This window comes from Trachypithecus francoisi, unplaced genomic scaffold (assembly GCF_009764315.1).
Source record: "Trachypithecus francoisi isolate TF-2019V2 unplaced genomic scaffold, Tfra_2.0 Lachesis_group4, whole genome shotgun sequence".
Taxonomy (NCBI): Eukaryota; Metazoa; Chordata; class Mammalia; order Primates; family Cercopithecidae; genus Trachypithecus; species Trachypithecus francoisi.
In genome coordinates, this window is record NW_022681469.1 from 24,390,155 (window position 1) to 24,410,669 (window position 20,515).

Sequence of the window (20,515 nt, forward strand, 5' to 3'; positions counted from 1 at the left end):
TCTGTGGTTACTCCCCTTCCTTTCTCTTCATAAGGCAAGTTCCCTACATTATCAAAAGAGTTATTTAACACACGTCTGTAGTGTATACCTTAGATTCTCTCCCCATAATGGCAGCTTTGGTTTAGTTGTAGAGGATGGTGGCTTTATTTCTGACCAACTGGGACGAAATAATGAAAAAGTTTTAGGATGGATGCCTTGTACTTGTTACAGTTATGACATTGGGGACCATGAGACCTGCAAGGTTCTCATTACTCGAGATATAAATACTGAAAATATAATCAGATAACTTGCTGGTGAGGTGGTGTGTGCCTGTGATCCCATCACTTTGGAAGGCAAAGGCGGGAGGATCACTTGAGGCCAGGAGTTCAAGACCAGCCTGGGCAGCATAGCAACATCACAAGATCATGTCTCTACAAAAATTAATTAGCAGGAGGTCGTGGCCTGTGCCTGTACTCTGAGCTACTCATGGTGCTGAGGCAGGAGAATCATTTGAGCCCAGGAATTAAAGGTTGCAGTGAGCTATAATCATGCCACAGCACTCCACTCCAGCCTGGGCAACAGAGCAAGACTTATTCTCTACAAAGACAGAGAACAGAATCACTAAGAAGTTGCTTGTTAAAACACAGCATTCCTCCACATTAGCTTTTCAAATTTACCTCTGTTTGGTTAAATTCAAGTGAAAAAAACAAACAAACAAAAGCCACATAATAGAAACCCAATCATTTTCTCCTATAACCTAAACTTTTTATCAAGTCAGTCATAATCACAATCACACGAAGAAGAAAATTTTCACCAAATGCTCCCTAAGGAGATATCACTGTGCTCTGGGTTGAAATTGCTTCCTGTGTATCAATTGTATACATTTTATATATTTTTTTTAAAATTATACTTTAAGTTCTAGAGTACATGTGCACAACCTGCAGGTTTGTTACATATGTATACATGTGCCATGTTGGTGTGCTGCACCCATTAACTCATCATTTACATTAGGTATATCTCCTAATGCTAACCCTCCCCCTTCCCCCACCCCACAGTAGGACCCGGTGTGTGATGTTTCCCTTCCTGTGTCCAAGTGATCTCATTCTTCAATTCCCACCTATGTGTGAGAGCATGCGGTATTTGGTTTTCTGTTCTTTGCGATAGTTTGCTGAGAATGATGGTTTCCGGCTGCATGCTTGTCCCTACAAAGGACACGAACTCATCCTTTTTTATGGCTGCATAATATTCCATGGTGTATATGTGCCACATTTTCTTAATCCAGTCTGTCACTGATGGACATTTGGATTGGTTCCAAGTCTTTGCTATTGTGAACAGTGCTGCAATAAACATACGTGTGCATGTGTCTTTATAACAGCATGACTTATAATCCTTTGGGTATATACCCAGTAATAGGATGGCTGGGTCAAATGGTATTTCTAGTTCTAGATCCTTGAGGAATCGCCACACTGTTTTCCACAATGGTTGAGCTAGTTTATATTCCTACCAACAGTGTAAAAGTGTTCCTATTTTTCCACATCGTCTCCAGCCCTGTTGTTTCCTGATTTTTTAATGATTGCCATTCTAACTGGTGTGAGATGGTATCTCATTGTGGTTTTGATTTGCATTTCTCTGATGGCCAGTGATGATGAGCATTTTTTCATGTGTCTGTTGGCTGTATGAATGTCTTCTTTTGAGAAGTGTCTGTTCATATCTTTTGCCCACTTTTGGATAGGGTTTTTTTTTTTCTTGTAAATTTGATTGAGGTCTTTATAGGTTCTGGATATTAGCCTTTTGTCAGATGAGTAGATTGCAAAAATTTTCTCCAATTCTGTAGGTTGTCTGTTCACTCTGATGATAGTTTCTTTTGCTGTGCAGAAGCTCTTTAGTTTAATTAGATCCCATTTGTCAATTTTGGCTTTTGTTGCCATTGCTTTTGGTGTTTTAGACATGAAGTCCTTGCCCATGCCTATGTCCTGAATGGTATTACCTAGGTTTTCTTCTAGAGTTTTTATGGTTTTAGGTCTAACGTTTAAGTCTCTAATCCATCTTGAATTAATTTTCGTATAAGGAGTAAGGAAAAGATCCAGTTTCAGCTTTCTACTTATGGCTAGCCAATTTTGCCAGCACCATTTATTAAATAGGGAATCCTTTCCCCATTTCTTGTTTTTGTCAGGTTTGTCAAAGATCAGATGGCTGTAGATGTGTGGTATTATTCCTGAGGCCTCTGTTCTGCTCCGTTGGTCTATATCTCTGTTTTGGTACCAGTACCATGCTGTTTTGGTTACTGTAGTCTTGTAGCATAGTTTGAAGTCAGGTAGCGTGATGCCTCCAGCTTTGTTCTTTTGGCTTAGGATTGTCTTGGCAATGCGGGCTCTTTTTTGTTCCATATGAACTTTAAAGCAGTTTTTTCCAATTCTGTGAAGAAACTCATTGGTAGCTTGATGGGGATGGCATTGAATCTGTAAATAACCTTGGGCAGTATGGCCATCTTCACGATATTGATTCTTCCTATCCATGAGCATGGTATGTTCTTCCATTTGTTTGTGTCCTCTTTTATTTCACTGAGCAGTGGTTTGTAGTTCTCCTTGAAGAGGTCCTTGACATCCCTTGTAAGTTGGATTCCTAGGTATTTTATTCTCTTTGAAGCAATTGTGAATGGAAGTTCATTCATGATTTGGCTCTCTGTTTGTCTGTTACTGGTGTATAAGAATGCTTGTGATTTTTGCACATTGATTTTGTATCCTGAGACTTTGCTGAAGTTGCTTATCAGCTTAAGGAGATTTTGGGCTGAGACAATGGGGTTTTCTAAATATACAATCATGTCATCTGCAAACAGGGACAATTTGACTTCTTCTTTTCCTAACTGAATACCCTTGATTTCTTTCTCTTGCCTGATTGCCCTAGCCAGAACTTCCAACACTATGTTGAATAGGACTGATGAGAGAGGGCATCCCTGCCTTGTGCCAGTTTTCAAAGGGAATACTTCCAGTTTTTGCCCATTCAGCATGATATTGGCTGTGGGTTTGTCATAAATAGCTCTTATTATTTTGAGATATGTTCCATCAATACTGAATTTATTGAGAGTTTTTAGCATGAAGGGCTGTTGAATTTTGTCAAAGGCCTTTTCTGCATCTATTGAGATAATCATGTGGTTTTTGTCTTTGGTTCTGTTTATATGCTGGATTACATTTATTGATTTGCATATGTTGAACCACTCTTGCATCCCAGGGATGAAGCCCACTTGACCATGGTGGATAAGCTTTTTGATGTGCTGTTGGATTCGGTTTGCCAGTATTTTATTGAGGATTTTTGCATCGATGTTCATCAGGGATATTGGTCTAAAATTCTCTTTTTTTGTTGTATCTCTGTCAGGCTTTGGTATCAGGATGATGTTGGCCTCATAAAATGAGTTAGGGAGGATTCCCTCTTTTTCTATTGATTGGAATAGTTTCAGAAGGAATGTTACCAGCTACTCCTTGTACCTCTGGTAGAATTGGCTGTGAAACCGTCTGGTCCTGGACTTTTTTTGGTTGGTAGGCTATTAATTATTGCCTCAATTTCAGAGCCTGCTATTGGTCTATTCAGGGATTCAGCTTCTTCCTGGTTTAGTCTTGGGAGAGTGTAAGTGTCCAGGAAAGTATCCATTTCTTCTAGATTTTCTAGTTGATTTGCGTAGAGGTGTTTATAGTATTCTCTGATGGTAGTTTGTATTTCTGTGGGGTCGGTGGTGATATCCCCTTTATCATTTTTTATTGTGTCTATTTGATTCTTCTCTCTTTTCTTCTTTATTAGTCTTGCTAGTGGTCTATCAATTTTGTCGATCTTTCCAAAAAACCAACTCCTGGATTCATTGATTTTTTGGAGGGTTTTTTGTGTCTCTATCTCCTTCAGTTCTGCTCTGATCTTAGTTATTTCTTGCCTTCTGCTAGCTTTTGAATGTGTTTGCTCTTGCTTCTCTAGTTCTTTTAATTGTGATGCTAGGGTGTCAGTTTTAGATCTTTCCTGCTTTCTCTTGTGGGCATTTAGTGCTATACATTTCCCTCTACACACTGCTTTAAATGTGTCCCAGAGATTCTGGTATGTTGTATCTTTGTTCTCATTGGTTTCAAAGAACATCTTTATTTCTGCCTTCATTTCGTTATGTACCCAGTAGTCATTCAGGAGCAGGTTATTCAGTTTCCATGTAGTTGAGTGGTTTTGATTGAGTTTCTTAGTCCTGAGTTCTAGTTTGATTTCACTGTGTTCTGAGAGACAGTTTGTTATAATTTCTGCTGTTTTACATTTGCTGAGGAGTGCTTTACTTCCAACTGTGTGGTCAATTTTGGAATAAGTGCGATGTGGTGCTGAGAAGAATGTATATTCTGTTGATTTGGGGTGGAGAGTTCTATAGATGTCTATTAGGTCCGCTTGGTGCAGAGATGAGTTCAATTCCTGGATATCCTTGTTAACTTTCTGTCTTGTTGATCTGTCTAATGTTGACAGTGGGGTGTTGAAGTCTCCCATCATTACTGTATGGGAGTCTAAGTCTCTTTGTAAGTCTCTAAGGACTTGCTTTATGAATCTGGGTGCTCCTGTATTGGGTGCATATATATTTAGGATAGTTAGCTCTTCCTGATGAATTGATCCCTTTACCATTATGTAATGGCCTTCTTTGTCTCTTTTGATCTTTGATGGTTTAAAATCTGTTTTATCAGAGACTAGGATTGCAACCTCAGCTTTTTTGTTTTTTGTTTGTTTTCCATTTACTTGGTAGATCTTCTTCCATCTGTTTATTTTGAGGCAGTTGTGTCTCTGCATGTGAGATGGGTCTCCTGAATACAGCAAACTGATGGGTCTTGATTCTTTATCCAATTTGCCAGTCTGTATCTTTTAATTGGACCATTTAGTCCATTTACATTTAAGATAATATTGTTATGTGTGAACTTGATACTGTCATTATGATATTAGCTGGTTGTTTTGCTCACTAGTTGATGCAGTTTCTTCCTAGCATTGATGGACTTTACATTTTGACATGTTTTTGCAATGGCTGGTACCTATTGTTCCTTTCCATGTTTAGTGCTTCCTTCAGGATCTCTTGTAGGGCAGGCCTGGTAGTGACAGAATCTCTAAGCATTTGCTTGACTATAAAGGATTTTATTTCTGCTTCACTTATGAACCTTAGTTTGGCTGGATATGAAATTCTGGATTGAAAATTCTTTTCTTTAAGAGTGTTGAATATTGGCCCCCACTCTCTTCTGGCTTGGAGAATTTCTGCTGAGAGATCTGCTGTTAGTCTGATGGGCTTCCCTTTGTGTGTAACCCGACCTTTCTCTCTGGCTGCCCTTAATATTTGTTCCTTCATTTCAACTTTGGTGAATCTGACAATTATGTGTCTTAGAGTTGCTCTTCTCGAGGAGTATCTTTGTGACTTTCTCTGTATTTCCTGAATTCGAATGTTGGCCTGCCTTACTAGGTTGGGGAAGTTCTCCTGGATGATATCCTGCAGAGTGTTTTCCAACTTCCATTTTCCCTGTCACTTTCAGGCACACCAATCAGATGTAGATTTGGTCTTTTCACATAATCCCATATTTCTTGGAGGCTTTGTTCATTTCTTTTTACTCTTTTTACTCTACACTTCTCTTCTCAGTTCATTTCATTATTTGATCTTCAATCGCTGATACTCTTTCTTCCAGATGATCGAGTCGGTTACTGAAGCTTGTGCATTTGTCACGTAGTTCTCGTGTTATGAATTTCATCTCTATCAGTTCTTTTAAGGACTTCTCTACATTGGTTGTTCTAGTTAGCCATTCATCAAATCTTTTTTCAAGGTTTTTAGTTTCTTTGCACTGGTTATGTAGTTCCTCCTTTAGCTCTGAGAAGTTTGATCGACTGAAGCCTTCTTCTCTCAACTCATCAAAGTCATTCTCCGTCCAGCTTTGTTCCGTTGCTGGCAATGAGCTGCGTTCCTTTGGAGGGGGAGATGCACTCTGATTTTTGAAATTCCTGCTTTTCTGCACTGCGTTTTCCCCCATCTTTGTGGTTTTATCTGCCTTTGGTCTTTGATAATGGTGACATACTGATGGGGTTTTGGTGTGGGTGTCCTTTCTGTTTGTTAGTTTTCCTTCTAACAGTCAGGACCCTCAGCTGTAGATCTGTTGGAGTTTGCTTGGGTTCCACTCCAGACCCTGTTTGCCCGGGTATCAGCAGCGGAGGCTGCAGAAGATAGAATATTGCTGAGCAGCAAGTGATGCTGTCGGATTCTTGCTCTGGAAGCTTCGTCTCAGGGGTGTACCCCACTGTGTGAGGTGTGAGGCGTTGGTCTGCACCTAGTGGGGGATGTCTCCCAATTAGGCTACTCAGGGGTCACGGACCCACATGAGCAGGCTGTCTGTTCTCAGATCTCAACCTCCATGCTGGGAGATCCACTGCTCTCTTCAAAGCTATCAGACAGGGGCATTTACCTCTGCCAAGGTTTCTGCTGCTTTTTGTTTAGCTATGACCTGTCCCCAGAGGAGGAGTCTACAGAAGCAGGCCAGCATCCTTGAGCTGTGGTGGACTCCACCCAATTCGAGCTTCCTGGCGGCTTTGTTTACCTACTTAAGCCTCAGCAATGGCTGGTGCCCCTCCCCAAGCCTTGCTGCCGTCTTGCAGTTAGACCTGACTGCTGTGCTAGCAACGAGGGAGGTTCCGTGGGAGTGGGATCCTCTGGGCCAGGGGTGGGATGTAATCTCCTGGTGTGCCGTTTGCTAAGACCCTTGGTAAAGCGCAGTATTAGGGTGAGAGTTACCCGATTTTCCAGGTGTTTTGTGTCTCAATTTCCTTTGGCTAGGAAAAGGAATTCACTTCCCCTTTGCACTTTCCAGGTGAGGCGATGCCTCGCCCTGCTTCAGCTGTTGCTGGTCGGGCTGCACCCGCAGACCAGAACCAACTGTCCGACACGACCCAGTGATATGAACCCAGTACCTCACTTGAAAATGCAGACTCACCTGTATTCTGTGTCACTCATGTTGGGAGCTGGAGGCTGGAGCTGTTCCTATTCAGCCATCATGGGCGTGCCTCCATATACATTTTAAAAGCACCCCGTCTATGACATTGTGTATGGATGTGAACATATATACTAAAAATACAAAAATGTGGATGGGAAGTATACCAGGCAAAGGTCTAGCCAGGAGAAAAGAAACTGTGCTAAGATTTTTACACATTGGATGTTTGATTCAAATAATTGGTTATGATAGGTGATCAGTTACACATGATGGAATAGCTGGGCTATGGAAAGGAGATGAGGCAACTCAGTTTAGCAGCAGCAGGAAGACATCCTCACTCCTAAGGAAGAAGGACAAAGAAAGGGTGCTGCTCCCTCAACCCGGAAGCTTTGTCTGGTAGGAGATAGAAGCAAGGTGGAGGCTGCCTGGAAAAAGCTGGGCCCACAGAGGAATGTGCTTTCTACTGGAGATGCCACTCAAGGTCAAGAGACAGGGAGAGAGGGAGAGAGAAATGCCTGGCTCTTCCCTTCTTCAGCCCTTCAAGCTCCTAACAGTACCTCTTACTGAGGAAACCCAGGGGAAGTTATAACATAGCAAGGAAGCCTGGGAATGTAGGTGTACCCCTCAGCCCCAGTCAGAGGGTGAGGGGACTCACCAATTTAGGATAGGCATCTGCTACTGGAGCAAGAGTCAGGGGAAGGGGGATCGGACGTGCACAAAGTGGTCCTTGACTATATTGGTAACCCCTAATTTCTTTAATTTTTTTTTTTTTTTTTTTTGAGATGGAGTCTCACTCTGTCGCCCAAGCTGGAGTGCAGTGGCCAGATCTCAGCTCACTGCAAGCTCTGCCTTCCGGGTTCACACCATTCTCCTGTCTCAGCCTCCCGAGTAGCTGGGACTACAGGCGCCCGCCACCTCGCCCGGCTAGTTTTTTGTATTTTTTAGTAGAGACGGGGTTTCACCATGTTAGCCAGGATGGTCTCGATCTCCTGACCTTGTGATCCGCCTGCCTCGGCCTCCCAAAGTGCTGGGATTACAGGCTTGAGCCACCGTGCCCGGCCTAATTTTTTTTAAAGGTTTGGAGACAATATGGCAAAATGTTAGCATTTGTTTTTTGTTTTGAGACAGAGTCTCTCTCTGTCACCCAGGCTGCAGTGCAGTGGTGCAAGTCTGGCTCACTGCAACCTCCACCTCCTGGGTTCAAGTGACCCTCCCACCTCAGCCTCTCTAGTAGCTGGGACTACAGGTGCACACCACTACACCCGGCTAACCCTGGTTAATATTATAATGTGGGCGACCAGAGGCTCATTACTTTATTTTCTGTACATTACTATATAGTTCGAATATTTCATAAGAAGCGATTATTATAGGACAAACAGAAATGTTCCAGATTAATGTCAATAGTAAGCATCTTTATTGTATTTCCACGCTACTTCCCAAGGAAATGTCACATCTCTGTCAGTGAACAGTAGCATGTTTGTGGAGTTTTCAGACTGTACCATTGACTCTTTGGCATGTTGGTGTATTGAAGACAAGGTGGGAGAGCAAGACAGGGAATGAGTGGAGACAGGCAAGGGGGAAAGGTGGCAGGAAAAGACTCAGGAGGAAGAGGATGACCATTGATCGCTGTGAGCTCTCCCAGAGACTGCCTGCCTTTGAAACTTGGATCAGTCAGTTACTACTGGGGTGGCCTTGACAAGTTCCTCCTCTCTCTCTCCTAAGATGTTAAGAGTACCTACCTCAGAGGGGTAGACAGCAATCCTCAGAGGATTCAGTCACTTCACCCACAGGAAAACACTTCACATTGTGTGGGAACATAGTCCACTCTCAATCCATCTTGGTTACCATCATTATTTTTTATTATTGATCTTTACATCCTCAGTCTTGGCAGAGTTTCTTGTGCTCAACAAACATTTGTTCAGATCAGATAACTAGAAAAAATTGTCATCTGCTTCTTCAAGCCATGTTTTCCTGTGATATTCTGATCCTAGTTGCACATACAGAAATACATGTCTGAAACAGCACCTCGATTCTGGTGTATAGCAGGACGAAGTTCACTGTGATCTCAGATAAGCTCGGCTAAAATAGGACGTGAGTGGAGATAGTCACACTTCAGCGAAGAAAGAGAATTCCCTGTGTAATGTCACCTGAGATTCAAACTCAATATTCTGCATGGAAGGGATAGTCCTCCAAATGAGAGGATCTGCAGAAACAAAAAAAAATAGAAACTGTTCCATCAAAGCAACAACTCTGGGTAAGAAGGTATTCTTCTCTGCTGGACTCTACGGTATCTGTGCTCTCTCAGCCTCCTCCCTGCAAGAACACAAGAAGGGTGCTCACACCTTGACCTTCCCTCAATTTGATATGAGGGCTTTGATAGGAAAGAGGACAGACAGTGACCAGGGCACTGGAAACAACTCGGAATGACAACTCATAGTAAGCCTGGTGTCAGGTGAGGCAGCTGACAAGTGTCCCAATCCACTGTCACAACATCATGAGGTAGGAAACACCAGCAGAATTGACAGCTTGGGGATTGTTATGAGTATTAAATGAGATAATTGCACCGGCAAAGGGCTCAGGACACTGGCACATTCTCAGCTAAGGTTCAATGGATGTTAGCTGCGTTTAGTATTATCATCCTACTTTATAGGTAAAGAAGCCAACTAGGTAAAACTAGGAAATTTACCCAATGTCACACAGCTAAGAAACCAGTGTTAGAGTTGGATCTGAGGCCAGGTGGACTTACTCCTGAGCCACCAAGCCATTGCCTCCACCGGAAATGATGTTCATTGGAAGGTCAGCGGTTCAGTTTGGGGAGAGTCCCATTTTATGTTCACCCTTCCTTTTTACACTAAGCAGCTGCTACTTTGTTAAGCACTGATAAAAATAAGTCATTATAACATGAGGAAAGGCTGCTGTGATACTAAGGGTGGGCAGGATAGATATGGAATATCATGACATGAAAGCTACGCTTGAGATACTGAAACCATTTTTAAAAGCTGAAAAATCATTTTGGCTATAGAAACATTGGAAGAAATTCAAATTGTGATTGATTTGCAGACCTCGCCATAATAAGTGGCAGACAACTCTATTTGATGTATTTAATTAGATACATTAATCAGAAAGTATTGATTGTAAAGAGATGATTTAGGATTCCCACCTAGCCAGAGTGAAAACTTTCTTTCCACCACATATCTGACATTTAAAGTAGAGTTACCGCCACCTCCTTTAACAGGCATTTGGAAATTATTTAATCCAGCCTCCCCGGCCTTCTTGCTTGAATGGTCTAAACACAATCTCACCTCAGGGCCTTGGCACCTGCTATTATCACTGCCAAGAATGCTCTTCCCCAAATATGCATATGGCATATTCCTCACAGCAAATCCTCCCTTGACCCACCCCGTATAAAGGATCCATCCCACTACCACCCACTACTTCCTATCCACTTTGCCCTACTTTATTTTTCTGTCTAGCATTTGTTACTGTCTGACACATAAATTTTGGGTTGATTTATTTCTGTTCTGTCTTCTTCCCTCCCTCCCTAAGTACGTGGAGGCAGCAGCTTTGCATAGTATGATAACCCAAGCATCTAGAAAATGCCTGGCACATAGAAGACCACTAGATATTTATTGAATGCATGAATAAATGAATGCTTGCCTCCTGCCTATCGAACACACACCTTTTGTTACAATTCTAGCTCTATATCCAGAAGTTCAGACAATGAGCAGCAATTAAAGATGTATCCCTCGCAGTGATTCCCAGGCACCCCAATTTTAACTTTCAAAACTGCCCCAAAATAGTATTTGAAGACACAAGTAGTCCCAGCAGCCTTCTAATCCTTTCAACTAACTCTCTACCAGTTTAGAAAAACTTCTGGCAATATTCCTAGTTAACTCCATGCCACTTACTGCAACACGTTACAGGCCCTCCAGTTTCTGTTGAAGCTGAGGATGGTTGCCATCTCCTCATCACTCAATTTAAAGTCAAAGACCTGGAAAGATAGGAGTTCCAGTACATCATCGGTAAGGCCGTTACTGCTGTGACTGGAGACTGCTGGTCATTCTAGCAGGGAGTTCTAGCAGCACAAACTGGTCACAGGTGTTTTTCCCATTATGTCCATGGGATACAAGTTTTTCTCTAAATCAAGTCCTACACAAAGACGGCAGTATTTGTAACGCTCAATGTTTTGGGGGTGGGAGACCAGGCTCACAGGCACTAAGCCCCAGGTGTGCACAGGCCTTGTGCTCCATGATGCGCCCTTCTAGAAGACAGCTCTCCAAGGGCAGTTTACACCTCCTCTGGTGCCGGAAGATGAGCAGGGAGGCCAGGACAGTCTGCTCATGTGGTGGCCCAGGGCTTAGCTGCTCAGGGGCAACTGAGGGTCTTCTCAGTGCTGTGAGGCACAGCTGTGCTCAGACCTGACAGGGCTTCAGCAGGCACTGTCCCCAGCATGTCGTAAGCCCATGGGTCATTCATCTCAGGTATACTGAGCCTAGATCCCTGGGCTGGAAAATGATAGGGTGGTGGGAACGGAAGGGGCCAAAGACAGTGCAGGGATGAAGTGAGAATCCTGGTGACAGGGTCTGCCTTTGCCCCACTCCACTGAGGAATACCAGGGCCGACCAGCCGGGATCTTACCTGAATGTTCTCAACAATGCGTGCTGGTGTCACAGACTTGGGGATCACAATCACATTCCTCTGGATATGGAAACGGATCAGAACCTGTGCGGAAAGGAGACATTAGGTTTCCACTCAGTTCCACAGACCCCGCCTTTTATGGAAGGGAAGAATAAAACATCTCTGCAGCTCACTGTGGCTTCAGGTACAATCGCTAATACTGACTGAGCCCTTCGCAGCTATTAGACTTGTGCCAGCTCCCCGCCTCTTCTCTCCCTTCATCTTAGGGACAACCCTGTGATCTTCATTTTTTACAAATAAAGAAAGCAGTTTGGGGGTCATAAGACTGATCAGAGGTAGAGTTGGCATCTGCACCCATATCTCTAGATTCCAAAGTCATGCTTTGCGACTTGACCGTAGGGCTTAACAGGAAGCTGTGAGCCAGAAGCTATCTTTGTTTCAGTGACAGCTCTTGCGTTTCCTAGAGGTTCCAACAGACTTCGAAGGAAACACTATAGATGGCTTCAGCTCCTGTGTTCTTCCCCTTTAAGGAGTTACTTGAGAACAACACAAGAAATGAAACCTGAGATTAGAAGAAAGAGTTGTTGGATAACAAGAAAAATAAAAATATGGTACCTGGGCTGCGGTTTTTTTGTGCTTTGCAGCAATCTCCTTAATCTTGGGATCCTCCAGCAGGGAAGGGTCCTCTGGCTTGGCCCTAGAGGCAGAAAGATGCTGATGTGAACAATCACCATGGCTACCATGTACAGATGGACACCACTCCAATGAGGGTCTCACCACTGATCATCAGGGCCTCTCCATCTGAGAGACAGGCAGGAGGACCTGGAAGCTTGGGTCCTCCCCCAGGCTCTGAAGCCTCAGCATTTTGCAAAGCCTGCTTCATCCTTGGGTGGTTGAACTGGAAATATTCCCAGAGGGTCAAACACGTCACCCATGTTTTTGCTGTTGCTGCTCTGCTATTGTTGTTTTTTAATTCCCATTTGTTCCCACTGTCGTCCCATTTGGTTGTACCAAATGCATTACCTTACACACGTTTTTCTTTCCAGTGACTTATGGTCTCATACCAATATTTACCAAACATAAAATAATGTTTTTAAGATTATCAAGAGAAGGATCCACTGCTTGCAAGCCTCACCAAGGTCTATCCGGAGAGCCCAGGGGGCTGTAGGCCGTAACGGTGATGCCCTTGGAGTGGCAGTACTGGATCAGTTTCTCCTGCGTGAGGTACGGGTGACACTCAACCTGCAACAGCAAACAATCCGCATCACAGGGAAAGCTGGCTGGCTTTTTGAGTTGTTCATAGGGAGTTCTACACACACACACAAAGACCACCAAGCAAAGGCCAAACACCTACCCACTGAGATTCTTGCTAACACACCCATGAGATCAGCCTCACACCTCCCGAAAGTGTCCTGATCACTGACCCCTGAGGTGAGACTCTGGGCATAGCATTTAACGTTCCTCCCAATGTTTAATAAGTAATAGGGCAAGACCTTTATTTACTCTTGTACTAAACAGAATTTACCTGGTTAGTCACTGGTTTATATTTCAGTCCAGGTTTGTTCAAGAGCTTCTCAATCTGGAAGTGGTTGAAATTGGAGATGCCAAGGGCTTTCACCAGCCCCTCATCCACCAGCTCCTCCATGGCCTGTCATAGAAAGGAATACCTTTTGGGCAGCCCCAGAGGGACTAAAGGGACCCTGGCTTGCCTTAGTCCTCCCTGGGACAGAAATTGCTAAAGAATCCACCACAACAGGGTTAGCCGAAGCATTCACAGGAAATTTCAGTCCAGGGCCTGGGTGCCCATCAGTGAATGTTCCAGTCCTACTGCCCCTCCCCAGCCCAAGAAAAACTAGGAGTAACAGGTAAAGATTTTATATTCTTGCCACTCTCACCTTACACATAAAGAAACACATACAAAATTATACTTCTGTACACAGGGGACATATGAAAGTTTTGTAATGCAAAAAATAAAAAATGAACATTTGCAAGCTTATGAGATGATTTTATTTTTAATGAATCCAAATGACAGCGGGTAGCTACTGTTGTGTGTGCATTGTACACCCAAACCTGGGCAAGCTGTGTTAGTCCGGAAGAGGCTGCAGCATGTGGAGAAGCCTCACTTGTGGGTCCTGAGTCACTTTCTCCCACACCAACCGTGCTTGGGTTTGCAGGAAGGTCATGCATATAGATTATGCCCTGGTAGGGGCACCTGGGCAAGGAGTTGTGTGGGGCTGAAACCTGACCCACTGTCTGCATATCCAGCCATGCTTCCCGGTACAGAAACTACAGGGACCCCCAAGGAAGGGAATCTTTGTATAACTTTTAGCCTATATTGGGCATTTTCCAAACTTGCCCAAAGATATCATATATGTTAGCAGCAGCTTCCAATGCAACATGTATTTATTAGCCATCTATTACGTGTTTTAGATCCTGCCCAGAAGTTGTCAGGATGTAAAAGTATATATGTGCTTCCTTCTTCTGGGATTCTTATAGTCCAATTAAAGTGCTAGGGTTCCCTTCTATGGAGCCATCAACCATGACCCTGAGGCTGCCTCAGATAACACGACCGTGGCATAGACAGAGTCAGAAAGGGCAGAGAAGGAAGAGATTCACACAGCCTGCAGCTGTCAGGGCAGACCTTCAGGTAGAGTTTAAACTGCACCTCAAAAAAAAAAAAAAAAAAAAAGAGAGAGAGAGAGAGAAAAGGGGAAAAACATGAGCATATGAGACAGGAAGGCAGGAGCAAAGCCCAGAGGCAGGGATGAGCATGACATGTTCAGGGAACATTTTATCCAGCCCTTCTCAACTTTGGCTGCAATTTGGAATCACCAGGGAGCTTTAAAAAATACTGGTGGAAGCAGAGGCTCATGACTGTAATCTCAGCACTTTGGGAGGCTGAGACCGGAGGATTGCTTAAGGCCAGGTGTTCGAGACCATCCTGGGCAACATAGCAAGACTCTGTCTCTACCAAAAAAAAACTTTTTTTTAATTAGCTGGATATGGTGACAAGTGCCTATGATCACAGTTAGTTGGGAGGATTGCTTGAGCCCAGGATTTTAAGGCTGCTCTATGCTATGATCATGCCATTGTACTCTAACCTGGGCAACAGAGCAAGACTCTCTAAATTTAAAAAAAAAAAAAATTACCTATTCCTGGCTTTCTTCCCCCAGAGTTTCTTACTGATTTTGTCTGAGTTGTGTAGGGAAAAGAAAGAAACATCAGACTGTTACTGTGTCTGTGTAGAAAGGGAAGACATAAGAAATCCCATTTTGACCTGTACCTTGAAAAATTGCTTTGCTGAGATGTTGTTAATGTGTAACTTTGACCCAGTCACTTTGCCCCAACCTTGTGCTCACAGAAACATGTGTTGTATGGAATCAAGGTTTAAGGGATCTAGGGCTGTGCAGGAAGTGCCTCGTTAACAAAATGTTTACAAGCAGTATGCTTGGTAAAAATCATCACCATTCTCTACTCTCAATAAACCAGGGACACAATGCACTGTGAAAAGCCAGAGGGACCTCTGCCTTGGAAAGCCGGGTATTGTCCAACGATTCTCCCCATGTGATAGTCTGAAACATGGCCTTGTGGGATGAGAAAGACCTGACCGTCCCCCAGTCCGACACCCGTAAAGGGTCTGTGCTGAGGTAGATTAGTAAAAGAGGAAAGCCTCTTGCAGTTGAGATAGAGGAAGGCCACTGTCTCCTGCCTGCCCCTGGGAACGGAATGTCTCGGTATAAAACCTGATTGTACATTTGTTCAATTCTGAGATAGGAGAAAAACCGCCCGATGGCGGGAGGTGAGACATGTTGGCAGCAATGCTGCTTTGTTATTCTTCATTCCACTGAGATGTTTGGGTGGAGAGAAACATAAATCTAGCCTACATGCACATCCGGGCGTAGTACCTCCCCTTGAACTTAATTATGACACATATTCTTTTGCTCACATGTTTTCCTGATGACCTTCTCCCTGTTATCACCCTGCTCTCCTACCACATTCCTCTTGCTGAGAAAATGGAAATAATAATCAATAAAAACTGACGGAACTCAGAGAGCAGTGCCGGTGCAGGTCCTTGGTGTGCTGAGTGCTGGTCGCCTGGGCCCACTGTTGTTTCTCTATACTTTGTCTCTGTGTCTTATTTCTTTTCTCAGTCTCTCGTCCCACCTGATGAGATATACCCACAGGTGTGGAGGGGCAGGCCACCCCTTCAAGCTGTAGCCTAGACTTTGGATTTTTAAACTCTTCAGGTGATTCTAATGCATAGCCAACATTGAGAGCCACTAGCGTAGATGAAGTTATTCAATTGGGCAGTAGAGTTTAAAAGCTATGAAATCATAAGTTTCCTGAAAACTTCAATTGAGCAATTAGATAATTTAAAAGCTTTTGTGCATCATAGGTCAGATTAGTTTGCCTGTATTGGAACTTGACTTCTTTATACTTTTTCCGCCCCTCTACTTTAGAGTGGTCAATGAGGTTTCTACTGAACTGGCTGTGGGTCTACATAAACATCCAATGCTTTCATATTCAAGCCTGCTCGTTTCAAATCAGAGCCTCTGACCTTGATCACTGATATCTTTTCATGCCTTTCAAATGTTGTATTTAGTCGTCATCCTTGTATTAATTCAGAAAACATAGCACTGTGAGACGCAGGCTACATTGACATACTTGCCATACTTAATATCATCATAGGAGCTTAGACAGAAAAACTGATCAAATGTATTGCAAATGGGTGGGTGCGGTGGCTCATGCCTGTAATCCCAGAACTTTGGGAGGCCAAGACAGGTGGATCCTTTGGGGTTGGGAGTTTGAGACCAGCCTGGCCAACATAGTGAAACCTCATCTCTACTAAAAATGCAAAAAACAGCCTGGTGTGGTGGCACGCACATGTAGTCCCAGCTACTCGGGAGGCTTAGGCAGGAGAATGGCTTTTATTCAGTAAAGGGAGGTTGCAATGAGTCAAGATCATGCCACTGCACTCCAGCCTGGGTGACAAAGTGAGACTCTGTCTTAAAAAAAGAATGCTGTGTCTTGTGGATTAATGTTTTTGAACCAACAATACACAGAAAAAGCTACATTTAATTGAATCATGTCAATTCTAAGCATTTCGGAAAGGTGAGGCTTAATATATTTTCCCTTGTAAAACACAATACAAACTCGCAACTACATGCACCCCTACACAGACAGCTGCCACTATGACACCATGAACTCTTGGAGTCAGATGCCACTGATCATTTATAACTCATTCCTCCACTTCGTTCTCTACTAGCATTTGCAAAAGGATATAATAGTATAATAAAAAATGATCAGAGAAAACACTGATCCCTTAATTCACTTTGAATGTGAATGATGTGAAACAGGTCATGATGTGATCTGGGAAGCAGGTATCTTGCACTGACACCCAGGTTGGAGTGCAATGGTGTAATCTCAGCTCAATGCAACCTCCGCCTCCCAGGTTCACACAATTCTCCTGCTTCAGCCATCCAAGTAGCTGAGATTCCAGGCACACACCACCACACCTGGCTAATTTTTTGAATTTTTCATAGAGACAGGGTTTCACTCTGCTGCAACACTGGTCTCAAACTTCTGACCTCGTAATCTGCCCTCCTCAGCTTCCCAAACTGCTGGAATTACAAGGTTCCCTGATTACTGGATGTGTGTTCACTGCCTGCCAAGCACCATGCCGATGGCTTTGGTGGTTGGAGTTGTGATTCAGATGAGTCTGGTTCCAATACCAGCTCTACCACACACACTGTGACATGACCTGCGCAAGTCACCAATCAATCTAGGCTTCAAATGTCATTATTTATAAAGGGGGATGTTAACCCTGCCTTATAGGTTTAGATGATCACATGGTCGCTATGACTAATGTTCCTGGCATGTAAACCATCTTAATCTTTATCACACCCTTAAAAATATATATTAGTAGTATGTATTATAAGACTTCTTTTTTAAGAAGAGAAAACTCAGCCCTAAAAGAGTTACAAAACTGACCCTAGGTGACTCAGCTGCTATGAGCAAACCCAGGCCCAAACCTCCTGTTCCAAATGCTTCACCCTGGTTTGAGAACAGCATGTGTATTCCCCAAAGTGGGGTCCATTGTATTTCCAGTCTTATTTGAAGACTCAGTATTAGCCTTGAAATATAAATAGTATCAGATGCACCCAAAAGCCAAAAGTGATGAGGCAGATATTAGAAGAGCTAGAGAATCACGATGATGAAATTAGAAAACATCAGGCACATGGCCTCCTTCATATCAATGGGAAGTCTCATGGATAACTGAAGATTTCTCTCCCAGCACACTTACAGGAAGCTGGAACCTACCTCCCAAGCATCCAAGAATGTTGCTTTTCCACCGATGATATTACCTTTATCATCTTCGGGTAAAATGTCATCCCCAGACTGTAAATACAGAGTGAAAAGTTTACTGGAATCTGCATCACGACACCTGGTTCTGTTAAACAAGGTTTCAGGGTCCTGACTCTTGCTAAGTACCACATGTGCATACCAGTTTTTCAGGCTCTGCAGTATATACTACAAGAATGTGAGTTTAAATAAAATCTCTATATATACTGTAGCATATTAATCCTTATATTTTAGACATCACTGGATTGACTTTAAGATTTGCTGTTAGTACATTCCAGAAGCCAACGTTATCACCATGGACATTAAGCTCATACACCTAGATCCTGTATATACCCAAGGGCAAACTTTCGCAGCAATATCACTGGATAAGGATTAGATCTCCAGGGTGTGGTTTTCTGGGTAAAATATTGGCCAGCTTCTATCCTTGCAGCCTCTAGAAGAGACATGGAATAAGGGATGGCAGGCCATCATCACTCCAGCTGGTCAGGAGGGGAGAGAGCTGGAAATGTGTCTCTCCCACCCCTCAGGAGCAGGTAGAGCAGAGCCCCAGGCAATGGGAGCCGCGATGACTACTGGCTTCCTTCCAGCATCACCCCACTTGGGCTTTTCTCCAAGATGCCACTCCCGGGGTGTGCTTTGCTTAATAAAATTATTAAGCCCTGGAATATAGTTAAGCCAGAGTAACCCAAGGGATTTCCTGGGAGGGCAACACTGGGGCGTGAAATCAAGACAAAGGTGATAGGGCTGTTGCAACTTGTCTGGGCTGCCAGAAATCATGGCTTCTCTCAGACATAACTGCAAGAAAACGCAGGCATGTGGTCACCTCAGCAGCACACATGGCCTCAGCCTCCCTTCCACGCCAGCATCTTTCTGCTCCAAGGTCTCTTCCTGACCACCTGCCATTCCCAATTATGAACTGCAAGGTCTCCTGCTCCAATCCATACCACCCCCCAGCCCTGGTATAGCTACTATTTTCTGACACCTACTCAGAAACTAGAGGCTAAGAAAGGGAGTCGCTCAAACCTTGAATCCCTGTGGCCAGTGAATAAGATAGACGTCCAGATAGTTCAGCTTCAGGTCCTTGAGGGTCTTCTCAAAGGCTTTCCTCACAAGGGGTCTCTCAAAGAAAGTGGTCCACAACTGCAAGAGGGTAGCAATGAGCTGTTAATACTGGGAAAAGGAAGGGCCACATGATACTCACTGTTCCTGCTTTTATATTTGCACCTTGATCTAACCTGGCACAGGTCATTCATAACAAAGCTGATTAAGATCCACAACGCAGTGTGGAAGATCACCAGGGCTCAGCACATCAATGACATGTCTTAAGTGTTAAAACCAATTTACTTTTTCAACTCTCCTAGTACTCTATATGTCTCTCAGATCATTTAAGTAAATATGGCCACAGATTTGAAATGTGTTTACCTGTCTCAGTCTCTTCCTCAGCTGTGGGCTCTCTGAGAGCAGGAATTGTGTGTAGCTTTTAAATGTCAAACATTCTTAGGCCTTCGGGAAAAGATGGTCCTTTATCTGACCTATCTGATAGGTCCCTTATCAAGCCTGTCAGGTCCCAAGTGATAACTTTATAAGGGCTTTATCCACACTTGGCTGCTACACAGTGGGGTCTATTTGTCCCACCAGATGTATGCAATATCCAAGTACCTAGAAACAGTGTTTTTTCAGCAAGTTGTGTATAATGTAAATCCAGTGATTCTCAACCCCCTCACACCCAACACCCTCTTCTTTTTTATAACATTGTGTACCTCACCTTTTACTAGACTTAATAAAGAAAACCATATGTGACAATAGAAAAATGCACCTACTGTTTTCCAAAATGCCCCCTGGCTGAGAACCTTAGAGACACAGTGGCGGAGGCCACAGTGCTGACAGGAGGCCACACATCAAGCCCTGCCTGCACCCTTGGCCTCTGACTGCCTCTGGGCAGATGGTGGATCCCTCTGATGGGGAACAGGGAGGCCCAGGGCAGTGCAGGGCTCCATGGAGACAAGCCCACTATGGGAAAACCAACCCGCAGGCAGGTGGCGCAGCAACGACATGTTCAAATATCAATAACGGCTTGGAGTATGGATAGAATTGTATCCACAGATGTTATCAAGGCAGGGATGAAAAGGGCTACATGTAGAAAAGGCTGACAGAGTTCTCGCTGCCGACCCGACCCAGATACTTCTGCCTGCCTTGAAGTGAAGGCCTCCCACCCAATGCGCCATGTGCACCTTGCTGACGATGAACAGGTCCTCCCGCTTCACAGCCTGCTCTTGGATCTTCTCTTGGATGGCTTCCCCCACCTCATGTTCATTCTGATAGACATAGGCACAGTCAATGTGGCGATATCCTGCATCAATGGCCACCTTCACCGCTTCTTTCACTTTGCCGAGAGGAGACTGAAAGGCAAAAGAAAAGCCCATCACACATGTATTTTTTTTTTTTCTAAGTGATGGGGCTTGCCATGTTGCCCAGGCTGGCCTCACACTCCCAGGTTCAAACAATCCTCCCACCTCCCCAGTAGCTGGAATTATACCACACTCAGCAACCAACATATTCTCTTATCCCCAGAT

The 20,515-nt window shown here is 43.8% G+C and overlaps 1 protein-coding gene across 2 annotated transcripts in view; it reads right to left on the reverse strand.

Annotated features, from left to right (window-relative positions):
* Positions 1 to 20,515, reverse strand: part of AKR1B10 (aldo-keto reductase family 1 member B10) — a 50,841-nt gene that overhangs the window by 27,405 nt on the left and 2,921 nt on the right. Inside the window, exons 2-10 of one of the 2 annotated variants that reach the window (XM_033193010.1) lie at positions 20,174 to 20,341; positions 18,966 to 19,082; positions 17,901 to 17,978; positions 13,105 to 13,227; positions 12,715 to 12,821; positions 12,195 to 12,276; positions 11,580 to 11,663; positions 10,850 to 10,932; positions 8,333 to 9,144 (exon numbers count right to left, since the gene is read on the reverse strand). In XM_033193010.1, coding sequence (XP_033048901.1) covers positions 9,102 to 9,144; positions 10,850 to 10,932; positions 11,580 to 11,663; positions 12,195 to 12,276; positions 12,715 to 12,821; positions 13,105 to 13,227; positions 17,901 to 17,978; positions 18,966 to 19,082; positions 20,174 to 20,341 — 885 coding nt within the window. In that variant the 3' untranslated portion in view covers positions 8,333 to 9,101. Of the gene's footprint in view, positions 1 to 8,332; positions 9,145 to 10,849; positions 10,933 to 11,579; positions 11,664 to 12,194; positions 12,277 to 12,714; positions 12,822 to 13,104; positions 13,228 to 17,900; positions 17,979 to 18,965; positions 19,083 to 20,173; positions 20,342 to 20,515 lie in introns of those variants that run through there. The other variant, XM_033193011.1, reaches the window with a different exon arrangement.